This window comes from Petaurus breviceps, unplaced genomic scaffold (genome assembly GCF_028583685.1).
Source record: "Petaurus breviceps papuanus isolate PSGF00001 unplaced genomic scaffold, PetGlider_PUasm1.0 90845, whole genome shotgun sequence".
NCBI classification, from domain to species: Eukaryota; Metazoa; Chordata; class Mammalia; order Diprotodontia; family Petauridae; genus Petaurus; species Petaurus breviceps.
This window is the reverse complement of record NW_027187359.1, coordinates 5306322-5319234: the sequence shown is the minus strand read 5'-3', so window position 1 is coordinate 5319234 and position 12913 is coordinate 5306322. Positions and strand designations below refer to the sequence as shown.

At 44.5% G+C, this 12913-nt stretch overlaps 1 protein-coding gene across 4 annotated transcripts in view; it reads left to right on the top strand.

Annotated features, from left to right (window-relative positions):
• DNMT3A (DNA methyltransferase 3 alpha) overlaps nucleotides 1–12913 on the top strand; it is a 151103-nt gene that overhangs the window by 79757 nt on the left and 58433 nt on the right. For 3 of the 4 annotated variants that reach the window (XM_069071991.1, XM_069071993.1, XM_069071994.1), the window contains 2 exons: nucleotides 4396–4442; nucleotides 5592–5738. In XM_069071991.1, coding sequence (XP_068928092.1) covers nucleotides 4396–4442; nucleotides 5592–5738 — 194 coding nt within the window. Of the gene's footprint in view, nucleotides 1–4395; nucleotides 4447–5591; nucleotides 5739–12913 lie in introns of all 4 variants that reach the window. The other variant, XM_069071992.1, reaches the window with a different exon arrangement.

Genomic DNA, 12913 nt, shown 5'->3' with positions numbered 1-12913 from the left:
GGGTTGTGGAGTTGTCGAGGTATTGAAATAATCCCACTTTTCCAGCATCCTGTATTCACAGAATAAAAGGATGTTTTCTGAAAGCTGGAGATCCTTAGAGATCATCTTATCCATTCCTCTCAATTGACAGATGAAGAGATTTCCCTTTGTAGTGGTCAAATGACTTGCCCAGAAAGATTAGGATGTGTCTCAGTCTCTTTGCTCTGAGTACTTAGCCCCCATCCCACAGGCTCTCTCCTTCTGTGAGGCTCTTAGAGGAGTCTTTCCTGTTGTGATTGGGCATCCTTTGTTGCTGATCTATCCATCAATCAATTGATTGCTTAGAGGGGATCGAAGGTAACCTCTCCCAGTGTACCCAGACATTGCCTATCATCCATGTAGGGACCTTAGGCCTAGAAAGGACCAATGTAAGAATGAGGAGATGGGCTAGAGGCAGATCAGGGATAGCTGAAAGACAGACAGTCCACTGGGAGGCGCCAGAGCCATTACTTGAGCAGGTGTGAACTTCTTAGCTGACCCTTAGTTCCTAGTCAGTAAAATAATTGAGGTCCAGACAGAGGGCTATCACCAGAGCTTATTCGTAGAGGCTGACCTAGTACCATCTCAGTCTTAGTGATCTCATTATATCTCAAATAGGGTCAAGGCGGTTGTTCTTCAGGCCCTCCCTATAACAGGCTCTATTTCCCAGACTGATCTCAGAACCAAATTCGTGTTCCTGGTAGCTCCAGGACTTGAAATGATATTGGGGTCAGATTAGTCAACCTCCTAGAAAGCAGATACCCACCTGAGGTCACCCTTGGCTCCAAGGGCCTAGCTTAGAACTAGAGGGCAGATAGATGTGCGAGGGAGGGGAAAAGTACCTCTAGTTCATGCCAAGTATATCATGTTTGCAGGCTGGAAAAGACCTCTTTTCTCCAAGATAGGGAGAGTGTGCCTAAAGAGACAACACATGCATCTTTACCTATAAGAAAGCTAGGGGTGGGGCAGCTAGGTGGCACCATGAATAGAGTGCTGGCCCTGGAGTCAGGAGGACCTGAGTTCAAATCCGGTCTCAGATGCTTGACACACTTATTAGACCTGTGACTTTGGGCAAGCCACTTAACCCCAATTGCCCTCCAAAAACCAAAAACAAAAGAAAGCTAGGGGGAACCACAACAAGGGAGATTTATAATTCTGCTGTGTACTGCCCTGGTCAGAGCCTACCTGGAATATGGTACTAAATTCTGGGTTCCACATTTTAGGAAGGATATTGATATGCTAGAGGACGTCCAGACAAGGATGGTCAGAGTGGAAAAAGAACTAAAGAAACATGCCATACAAAGAGACATTGGAGGAACTGAAACTATGCATCCTAGAGAGAAGACCCAGGGGGTGACATGACAGATGTCTTCAAGTAATTAAAGGGCTGTCACGTGGAAGGATTAGATTTGCTCTGCTTGGTCCTAGAAGGCAAGATTAGGAGCACTGGGTAGAAGAAGCCAAGAGGCAGGTACATGGTGCCTGGAGCTTACTAAGTGTTTACTAAATGTTTGCTGACTTGATGATGCAATGAAAAACTTCCAACTAGCTAGAGTTGTTGTAGGTAGTGGATTTCCCTTCATTAAATACCTATAGGCAAAGTCCAGTAACCACTGGTTATCAGTGTCACCAAGGACGTTCCAGGTCAGGTGTTGGTTGGCCTAGATGGCCTCTGAGGACCCTTCCAGCTCCAAATCTATGATCAGGGACATCTGGGGAGAGAAGAGAGTGGGAGAATTTCTTGGAGGGTAAGAATTCGGACTGGGGTGGGGTGGGGTAGGGTGAAAGGGAACATTTTAGAATTGATTTAGAAAAGGAGCCTGGCATTTAGTCAATGGCCAAAAACCATCTTCAATGTAGGAAAAGTTTGGGATCTTGGTCAAACAAAAAAGAAGGTGGATGTAGAAACCTTGGTGGCCTTGGTCTAAGGCCTGGATCCGACACAGATGCTGCATCAGACTCCTCCTGCAAATCCCTCCAGCTGTACAAAGGCGACAGCTGGTCTTGGGTCCCAGTGTGGCAGAGCTGGGATTACGGCTCAAGACTTTCTAGGTCGAAGGGTCAGTGTCCTGAGAATGGGGTGACCAAAGCCCTTTCAAGCAGCCAGGGGCCCCAGGAAATATTCTTGGGGGGAGGAAGGGAACTGTGGGAAGGAAATCTTCTATGAAGTCCATGCTGAAACCAGAGGAAAAGTCAGGAAGACAGCTGTGGTTAGAGTGAGGGGAAGTAAAATGGGGAAGGTAAAAACAGATAAACTAGGGGAAAGCCATAAAGGTCTATAAGGATGAAAAATCACTTAAGAGTTTCAAAATGTCCACACAATTCACCTCCACACCCTCCTCCCCACTCCCACATGCTAGCCCATGGCAAATATACACAAATATATTCTTTCTTATTCCCAAGTGTACCCTCACCCTCTAGGCTCAGCACAGCTTCCAAGGTTATGGCCCTAGGAGGTTTTGTGGTGTTCTTCTGTGGAGCAAATGTAACCCATTCCCGAATTGTGCATTTCTTGATCTTCTCCTCTTATCCCCCCACCCCAACCTATAGCATAGTGAATCTTTGAAACCAGTTGGGGTCATGTAACTATTGATACCTGGGGATTATGGTTATTTGAAGGAAGGAGGTTTAGAGTTCCAGGGAGCACAGTCTCTAGAAGGGGAGTAGTGAGTGAGGTCAGTGGAGAAAAGCATCTGAAGTGGAGGTTAGAGGTAGGAAAAATTCCTATGGGAGATGTTTACATCCTAGTTGGCCTAATTTTCTGTTTTCCTGCTTTGGAACTGCAGTAGCAAGTGGGGATTGTTTTGTTTTGTTACAGGCTTCTTGCACCCCTCCCATCTCCCACCTGCCCTTACCCACCCCCAGAAACCTCTGAGACAACCATCCTGCCATAATTTCAGACTTCAACTTAAATACTCTCTCTCTCTCTCTCTCTCTGAAAGAAATCAGCCAGGGCCCCTAAGTGGGAACTGAGGGGAATGAGCCCCTGGCCAGAAACTGGGGAATGAGTAAATAACCTAATCCTGAAGCCAGCTGGTTTGACCTAGAGAGAAGGAGCTGGGAGAGGGGAAGCAGCAGCCTCACAGAGTAGTACTTGGCCTTGCTCCAGAGCCAGCTAGAAGGCTGGGCCTGGGAAGGGCAGAGGTGCAGCCTGAGAAGCTGAGGGCCCTTTGAGGAAGTAAGAGAAGAGGCATGCAGATTCCAAGAGAATTTCCCCTCTGAATTGTGACCACAAGAGAGTGGCTGAGGTAGAATGAGGAGGCAGCCAAGGTAGCCAAGGTTCTTTGGCTACTACAACTATTTGGAATTAGATTTCTCAGAAACCTGGATGGATAAGCAAGGCAAAGTTATTGCACAGACTGAGAAGGAATTCAGGCCAGAGAGAATTGCTGTGGGCCATTTGTCAAAAGGGCAAAGCTAGCACTTGGGGGATACAGGTTATATCCAATTTTGCCGTAGAATACATTTAATTACACAACCCAAAGAGGCTATGATCTATTAGGATGGAAGAGCTGGGAAAGTGCTAGATTTGGAGTCTCAGGACCTGGGTTTAAATCCTTGCTCTGCCATTTGGGCAAAATGCTTCACCCCTTGAGCCTCAGTTTCCTGATCTATTAAAGGAGAAGGCTTGGAATGGGTGGCTGCTAAGATATCTTGTAGCTACAAAATCTGTGCTCCTAAGGTCATAAAACCAATTAGCAGCAAAGATGAATGTGGAACCAGCACTCCTGGTTTCCAGTCTCTTCCCCCAACAGTATTTACAAGAGGTCTGAAAATGTATCATCAGATAGGAGTGAGACAGAGACAGAGACAGAGAGAGTGTGTGCGCGTGCGCGCGCGCGCGTGCACGCACACACACACACACACACAAACAGTCATGCAAACAATCCCTTTTGGAGCCCATGGAAAGGCCTGGAGGGTATTCACCAGCACATGGGCCCTTCTCACTTTCTTTTCCATACCTTGACCTTTCCTGCCTACTCCCACCTTTGTCCTCCCTTCTCTGCACCTGGCCAGTGAGAAGCAGTTATTTATAGCTGCTTTCTGTATATCTGAGACAGACAATGCACAGGAAACCACAACTCTGACTGAACTACAGATCCCCCACTCAGTACTTATCTCCAAACCCCTCAGCAGCTTCTGTCCTGATTCTTTCCCCTTAAAATCCCCCCTCCCCTTCCCCCATCTTTGCCTACTTCCAGCTAATGGGGGAAGGGCAGGGCTTGATCTACCCAGGTCAGTGACTGAGGGAGGCCTCCCAGAACCAGGTGCCCCTTGGGTACAATCCTAGCTCTCAAACCTTGCACCAACAATTATGCCAGAATCAGGGGGAGTGAGGATCAAATCTGATGAGCCCTTGCTCTTCTCTCTCCACAGGCAAAGAAGAGAAGGAGGAAACCCACTTTGATTCTGTGAAAATGGAGGCAAGTATTTATTTGCTCTCAACTCACAAGGGAAGTTTGGTCTCTGGGTCCTAATTCTGAGAAGGGAGAGAAGCTTAGGAAGTTTTCCTCCTCCTCTGGACTTGATAATGCCTAGAGGGTACTGGGAGGAGATCCATAAAAGGGGGCCATCATTTCCAGCAGGTTACTGTTAGAGAGTGCCCAAGGATGGACTAACTCTACCCTCCCCATTCTTAATCACCATATAAGAAAGGGGTGAGGGAGTTGTTTGCATTAGTTGTTAGTCGTGGAAAGAGCACTGGGTTTGGAGCTAAAAGACTGGGGTCCCAATCCTGACTGTCATTTACTACCTGTGTGACCTTGGTCAAGTTCATCTCTCAGCATCCTCATCTGTGAAATCTGTGAAGCTTCAAGGGGGTGGCTAGGTGGCTCAGTGAATAGACCACTGGCCCTGGAGTCAGGAGGACCTGAGTTCAAATCTGGCCTCAGACACTTAACACAAAAACTAGCCTGTGACCTTGGGTAAGTCACTTAACCCCAATTGCCCTAAAAAAAATAGCCAAAAAGAAATGACTAGCTTCAAAGGCCTGCAGTTCAGCTTCTCACTCTTCTCCCCTCCCAATAATAATAGCTAACATTTATAGAGTGCTTTCAGATTTGCAATGCACTTTACAAATGTCTTATTTTATCTGCACAAATACCAGAAGGTAGGTGCTATTTTTATCCCTATTTTACAAGTGAGGAAACTGAGGCTGGGAAAAGGAAAGTGACTCACCCAGGGTCACACTGCTAGTAAATGGCCTTCTCCCTTCCAGCTGGTAGATGTCTGTGCACAAAAACTCATTTATAATGATGATGGTGGTGGTGGTGGTGATGATGGTATGATAGCATTTGAAAGTCTGCAAAATGCTTTGCACATATTATCTTATCTGACCCTAACTCCTAACTCTTTAACTTAGTGCTTTGCTAGAGAATCTTTGAGGCCCAAGATCAAGGGTTCTGGTCTGCAGGTTACAGTGGTTCCATTCCTTTTCTGCAGGGACTTTCTAGTCCCTTCTCTGCCTTCTAGCAATAATGGACCCAGAGGACAATGAAGGGGAAGAGAGAGTGCCAAGACCTTCCTGAATGTCTGTCTGTCTGTCCATCTGTCTTCTTCTCTCCTTTTCTTAGGGAGCTCGGGGACGGTTGCGGGGAGGTCTAGGCTGGGAGTCCAGTCTTCGACAGCGGCCCATGCAGCGGCTCACCTTCCAGGCTGGGGATCCCTACTACATCAGTAAACGCAAGAGAGATGAGTGGCTGGCACGGTGGAAGAGGGAGGTAAGGTGACTTTGGGCTGGATGCTGGGCCTCCCCATCCTCATTCTGTGCTCCCAAAATGGGTCTGGAAAATGGAAGATCTCCCTCTGCGTCAAAGTGCAGTTCAGAGGCCACTTCCCTAGCTTCCTGCCTCCCCCCATCAGCCCTTCCATCCTAGTATAAAATCATCCCTGAGTTTTCCTTCAGCCTTGGGTCCCTCCAATGACACTCTACCTTGTATTACACTTAACTACACTCTACCTTCCAGTGATGATGATGATGGTGATGATGATGATAACCAGTCATAGCTAGTATTTATACAGTGTTTTAAGGTTTGCAAAGTGTTTTACAAATATCCTATTTTGTCTTCCCTGCAAACCAGGGAAATGAATAGTGCCATTAGAACCTCCATTTTACAGATGTAGAATGTAAGTTCCTTGAAGGCTGGCTCTTTCTTGTTAGTGTCCTTGTTTTACCACATCTGAAATTTCATTAGTGTAGGAAACTACCAGTGAGCAGATTCCCCAAAGCAGAACAAAAAGTCAGCACAGGCTTCTGCATCAAGCCTCTGAGGTAATTGCCTCCAGGCACTGAGGGCTTTAGTGACTTGCCCCAAGTGGGCAATGCTGGCAAACTCCAGTCTTCAGGATTCTCTGGAGTCCAACACAGAACCTTCCTCATAATAGTTGATCAGATTCTCATAACAAATCTTTTTTTTGTCCAATTGAATTGAGTTGTTACTTTCTGTGGTCTCATTCCTGGCCCTTTCTAGATTTAGTTTTCTCCCCCAACTCTGTTACTTGACTTACAAGTCAGAACTTATTACCCCATTCTGTGACTTAGTTCCTGCCTCCCCTCCACCCCCCTTACAAGTTGGAACTTGGCTTAGAGGAGTGAGAACTATAATGAATGAATCAACAAAGCTGGGTAAAAAAGAGGAACTTGCTCCTAGAATAAAGAGGCCAGAAGAGGGTGGGGGTATTTTTTTTCTTGCTAATTCAGTACTTTTCTTTTATCAATAACCTGGCTAAGTCTTAAACTCTTTCTATTTTTTGTTCCCTGGATGGATTGTCATGAACTTAACCCCCACCAAAGGCTTATCCCTGGGCCTATTACAATAGCCTCCTACCTGGCCTCCTGCCTCCAGTCCCTTCTCCCCTCCACATGCTAGCCAGATAAATTTCCTAACATTCTCTTCCCCCTTTCATAGTAAAGCCCAAACCTTTTCCAGTATCTAGCCCCAACCAACCCTTTAAACCTTATCTACCTTTATGCCCCTACTGATGCCCCTATAATAGATAATAAGTATTGGCTCATTGATTTGCATGTGATTGTAGCATTTTGTCCTATGGGGGAGGAACAAAGGGGGACCAGTAGTGAACAAGATCTATAGGGTCAGGAGGGGCAAGGGAGAACTAGGGGCCAAGAGAAGGAAATTGGCTTCTGAGATTCATGCTTTTCCTTTGGAATGGAAATGTAGATGTTCAATTTGTTCTCGGTACCTAGGGATAGCAAGTTTCTTTACTCCCTCGTGTCCCCCAAGCCAACAGATTTTTTTTTCCATCTTTTTAAACCCCTTTAGTTCCTCTCCTTTTCTCTAGACCTCAGCCTAGAAATCAGGGTCATAGACTCATAGGATTAGGATTAGAAGTGGAAGTGACCTTAGAGTTCAGCTTCAACCAGTTACCAACCAGGAAACTGAAGCCCAGAGTGGGAAACTGACTTCTGAAATCACATAGATAGTAAGAGGAAGAGCTGGAATTTGAGTCCCATCCTGTGACTGCCTTCCCACTATACCAAGCTGCTTCCTTCTTGGAATGTTAGACTTCATCTTGGCTAAATTCCTCATTTTACAGCTGAAGAAACTGAGGCCCTCAACCACCTTGGTGAAAGTCATATAACAAATGAGTGGCAGAGCTTGGAATAAATCTGTCTTTGTGTTCTGTGCAATATATTTATTGGTGACTTAAGAGGGCCTTTTTTTATTTAGGGGTTCTTAAAACTGGGGTCTGGGGGGTGGCTAGATGGTGCAGTGAATAGAGCACCAGCCCTGGAGTCAGGAGGACCTGAGTTCAAATGCAGCCTCAGACACTTGACATAACTTACCAACCATGTCACTTTGGGCAAGTCACTTAACCCCAGTTGCCCTCCAAAAAGCAAAAAAAACAAAAACAAAAACCAAACTGGAGTCTGTGAACTTTGATAACTATTTCATAAAATTGATTTCCTTTGTAATATGTTGTGTTTTATGCATTTAAAAACATTTTTCTGTGAAGAGGGCCATAGGCTTTACCAGATTGTAAAAAAGGAGCCCATGACACAAAAAAGACCCATTTGTAAAACTCCTGTCTTACAGGAAGGTAGAGATGATATGCTTAATAAATTTGCATATGGCACAAAACAGGGAGAGGGAACTAACATGGATAGTAAAATCAGGACCCAAAAGTCTCTCAAGTGGCTAAAGCAATAGCCCAATTTTTTTAAAATGGAATTTATGAGGATTAAGCGTAAAGTTCTGTATTTGAATTAAAAAAAATCAGCTATGCAAGTACAAGATGAGGGAGGAGTAGCTAGATGGCCCTTCACATGAAAAAAGACCTACAGATCTTAGTGGACTACAAACCCAATGAGAGTCAGCTATGTCTGTCAGTATGATATGCTAATGATCTCCTGCTATATTTATAAATGTGCAGTGTCTAGAATGAAGAGAGGGGTCAGACTACTCCTAGATCACCCAACTGTGTTGAGTTCTGGATGCCATATTTTAAGAAATATAGCTAGAAAAGGGAGAAGCCTTTCAAGGATTACTTGAAGAAATTTAATGGAGAAGAAAAGACATAATGGAAACCTGATCACTGTCTGGGACTGTTTTGTAGAAGAAGGACTGGACATTCTTCTGAGACCCAGATGATCAAAGTAGGAACAATGGGTATAAGTTGCTGAGGCAGGTTTCAGCTCCATCTAAGGAAAACCTTCCCAATAGTTAGAAGTGAAATGGGCTGTCTTAAGAGGCCGTTAGTTCCTGGGTCCCCCTGCATTGCATGTCTTCAGTCAGAGGCTGAATGACCATTTGTTAAGTATGTTATAGGGGAGAAGGAAGATTCCTATTCAGGTACAGGTTGGGCTAGGTGATCTCTGAGGTCCCTACAAACTCTAGGACTATGAGTCCATGCTTTTTAATTTCACCTTGGAGAGGATTTCCATTGTTTGTTTGACTGAAAGTCATACTGTCTCTAAGGTCTAGTTTCATAGATAGCTTGACAAGTCTTTTCTCAGCCATAGAAAGCATATAGGAGTTGGAGACAGAAAACCTAGGGTCTACTCTCCCCTTACTATTAATTTCTTCATAATGATGTATATCATGAAACTATTATATTTCCATTTGAAAATCAGGTTATAGGATTTTCTCAAGATTATAGGATGCCTTAGGTTCATGAGTTTAAAGTTTTAGAAATTATAAAACTGAGCTTGTAAACTAGAAGCTAGAAGACTTTAGAAGTTACCTAATCTAATACCCTCTTGTACAAATGAGGAAACTGAGGCCCATAATGGTTAAGTGACTTGATCAAAGCCATAGCATAGTCTATAGGATCAGAGATTTGTGGGTAGAAGGAATCTCAGAAATGATTTAGTCCAAGCCCCTAATTTTAAGAATGAAGAAACTGAGGCCCAGAAAGGATAAGCCCAAGATTATGTAGGTAGTTAAGTGGGAGAGCTGGAACTCCAAGCAAGGCAAGGTCCTTTGAAGGCCAGACCAGCAGCACTCTTTTAATTGTACTGGTCATACAACTAGGAAAAAAGAAGGTAAAAATGAATTAGAAACTGAAGCAAGAACAAAATCATTAGAGTATAACTCTAAAAAGAATAAGCCTTTTATGTGCAAAGAATTCTCTTTTTTGAAAAAAGCAAATAATGGGAATGAATTTCAGGTGCATTTTGTAAATGCAATCCTAAGAGACCACTTATTATCTGTGTGCATGATAGGGCTGCTCTTGTATGGAATTCCACATGATTTGGGTTCTGCTTTGTAGGAGTTAGGAGACAAGCTTTTTCAAACAGCCTCCTCCTCCAGGCAGCCCAAAAGGAGCCCCTCCCTTTTCAGAATTCCCCCTTTCTATTGGCATCCGGAGATTTAACAATACTGGATTGAGTGCCTGTGTGCTGTCTGGTCTGACATTCACTATGTGTTTCCTGTATGGTAATCTTACCCCTTTGACTAGCAGGTGAGCACCTTGAGGGCAGGGATAGTCTTTGTAATCTACTTGGGCATTCTTTAAACCTTTATAAGCTATGGTGGGGAGCTTCCCTGGCCACAGCCTCCCTCTGACTCCAGCCTCTCTGTGGCTTCTGCTGTCCCCCTTACATAAATCTGACTCATAGTTTATGACTCTCTTCCAGGGCCATGGCATTTTCCCAATTTGCTTGGCCTTCCTTCTTTGATCCTGAGGTAATAAAAAATAAAAATACCTAGAAAGCAACACGGGATGACCTGCTTCCACAGAGACTAGGCTGCTTTTTGCCAAGTGCAGAGGTGAGGAACCTGTGGCCCTCTAGGTCCTCAAGTGCAGCCCTTTCAAAGGGACAAACTTGAGGACCTAGAGGATCACATGTAGCCTGGAGGCCACAGGCACTCACCCCTGGTCTAGTGGGAGATAGTACTAACCCTAGATTCAGTCCCAGGCACAGGCCACTAACTGGTGTTTAGTCATTCTTTACTGGGACTTCCCCAAGTGGGGGAATCTACCTGGAAGCACAATGGGTATAGGAACTGACTGTGGAACAGTCCTAATAATTGACATTTATGGGGTGGCCAGGTAGCACATCGAGTAAGAACACCGGCCCCAGTGTCAGGCTGGCCTGGGGATCGAATCTGGGCTCAGACACTTAGCACCCACCAAGAAAAACCTGGCCATGTAACCTTGAGCAAATTACTTAACCCCAATTGCTTTAAAAAAAAAAATTGACATTTACATGGTACACAGAGCATTTCCAAAGTGCTTTACTTTAATTATTCAGTTAAATTCAACAAGTATTTATTAAGTGTCTAATATAGGCAAGATACAGGGGATACAGAAACTATCTCATTTAAGTCTCATAGTAATCCCATGAGTTACATAGTAAATATGCTTCTCCCCATTTTACAGGTGGGAAAACTGAGGCTTGTTGAGATTAAGTGATTTAACCATGGTTAGGAAACTAGCAAGCATCAGAGATGGAATTTCAGCCCAGGCCTTCTGGACTTCAAGGCCAACATTCTAGCATCTATACCTCAGACTGAAAACAGCTCTCCATGTAGTAGAAAGAAAATTGCATTTGTAGTTGGAGGACTTGGATTTGAATCATGGTTCTGCTTCTGTCCAGGTGACCTTGGGTGTCTTTTAATCGCTCTGAACCTCAATTTCCTTATCTATGATGCAGGGATATTAGATGGCATCATATTAGATAGCATTAGAGGACCTAGCCCTAGCAACTTCCCTGGGCCTCAGGCTAGGGCTAATTGAAGAATCTTATGACTCAATGAACTTTCTAGGAAAAGGGAGCTAATAATAATATGGTGCTATTTATTTTCAGTATCTTTCAACTAACTCTTAGCTCTAGGGATTCCCCCAAATAGACTGAAAAACCCCTGAGAGAGTAAGTCTTAGACCTAGTCCTTCCCCCCTCCCATCCATTAAATATTTGTTGACCTTGGTGATAGATTATTGTATGGGGCCAGTCAGGCATTGTGAGAAGGCTTCCTTACCAACTCTGTCCTCCCCAGACAGCTTCAAGGTAGCAGAGCAGAGTGGGGCTATGTCTGTCTTGGCTTACACTACCTTACTTTGCTAGGATACACACTGAGATGGTAGTTTTGACTTCTGGGTGTGCCCAGAAATAAAAACAAAAAACAAACAAAAAAAAACTGCAGTCATTGAATAAGCATTTATTAGGCACCTACTATGTACCAAGTACTGTGAGAATCACTAAGAACACAAAGAAAGGCAAAAATAGTTCACCTAGGTGACCCTGAGTCAGTCATTTCACCCTGGCCTAGGCCAGAGGGCCTCCACATGCATTCAAGTTCTGAATCTAAACTTCTCATCTTATGCCAGAGAATTGTACCTTGCAAAGGAAGAGGGAAAACTATGATCATAGGTTGGTTTTTTTTCTTTTTGAGTGAGGCTATTGGAGTTAAGTGCCTTGCCCAGGGTCACAAAGCTGGCAAGTATCAACTGCCTGAGGCTGGATTTGAACACAGGTCCTCCTGACTATCCACTGTACCACCCAGCTACCCTGGTCTTAGGCTGTTAGATAAGTGGACTGTTTACCCTCACTGGCCATTCTCATAGTCTCACTTTAGGACTCTCACTATCATCACCAAGATTTGGGAGGAGAGCACTATGTCTGGGTATAGAATAGGGTTTGGAAAGAAGATTAATTCAACTTTCCCCTGGCCTGGATTAAATATTTGATGGATGAATGAATGAATGCTCACATCCTTTCCTTTACAATTCCACCTTCCAGAATCCTGCCCCGACTAAGTCCTACCAGCCAGCCCCAGCATACTTGAGCCCTCCAGGGTTTCTTTCCCACCTCGGAATTCAGAAGGCAGTTAATTGTTTTTACCACTCACTGGGGCACTTATACCTCTTTGTATTGTTAATTAGCTTCCCTCTCCAATTAAGGATAATGGCTCACATTTAAGTAGTGTGGCAAGAAGCATTTTCCTCACCAAAAACCTGGCAGGTTGGTAGCACAAGTTTTATTATTCCATTTTTACCTGGGAGGAAATTGAAGGTCAGAGAGGTCACATAAGTGGCAGAGCCTGGCCCTGAATCCCTGGCTGTTGAGTCCAAGTTCAAAATCGAGTACTCGGGAAATTGAAGCTCATGGAGGTCACACAGCTTAGCTTCAGAGTCAGGATTTGGACTCTAGGCTCCTGGCAAGTTCAAATGTCGGTCCTGGCTTCTATATCTGCCGCCTGCTACTTAAGTGTTCGTTGACCAGTTTTTCCCCAAACTCTAAACACCTGCCATGCTGAAGAGACACCCACTTGTAACAGGCTAGCATAAGAATGGTTCTTGAAAAATTTTGGAGATCACCTGTACCAAAGCTTTTCTGGCACTTTTCTCTCTGTCTGGCACTGTCCCCACACCTCCCCATTGTCATTGTCTCCCCTGATTCTGGAGTGAATGACCTAGATGTTTTTTCTTTACC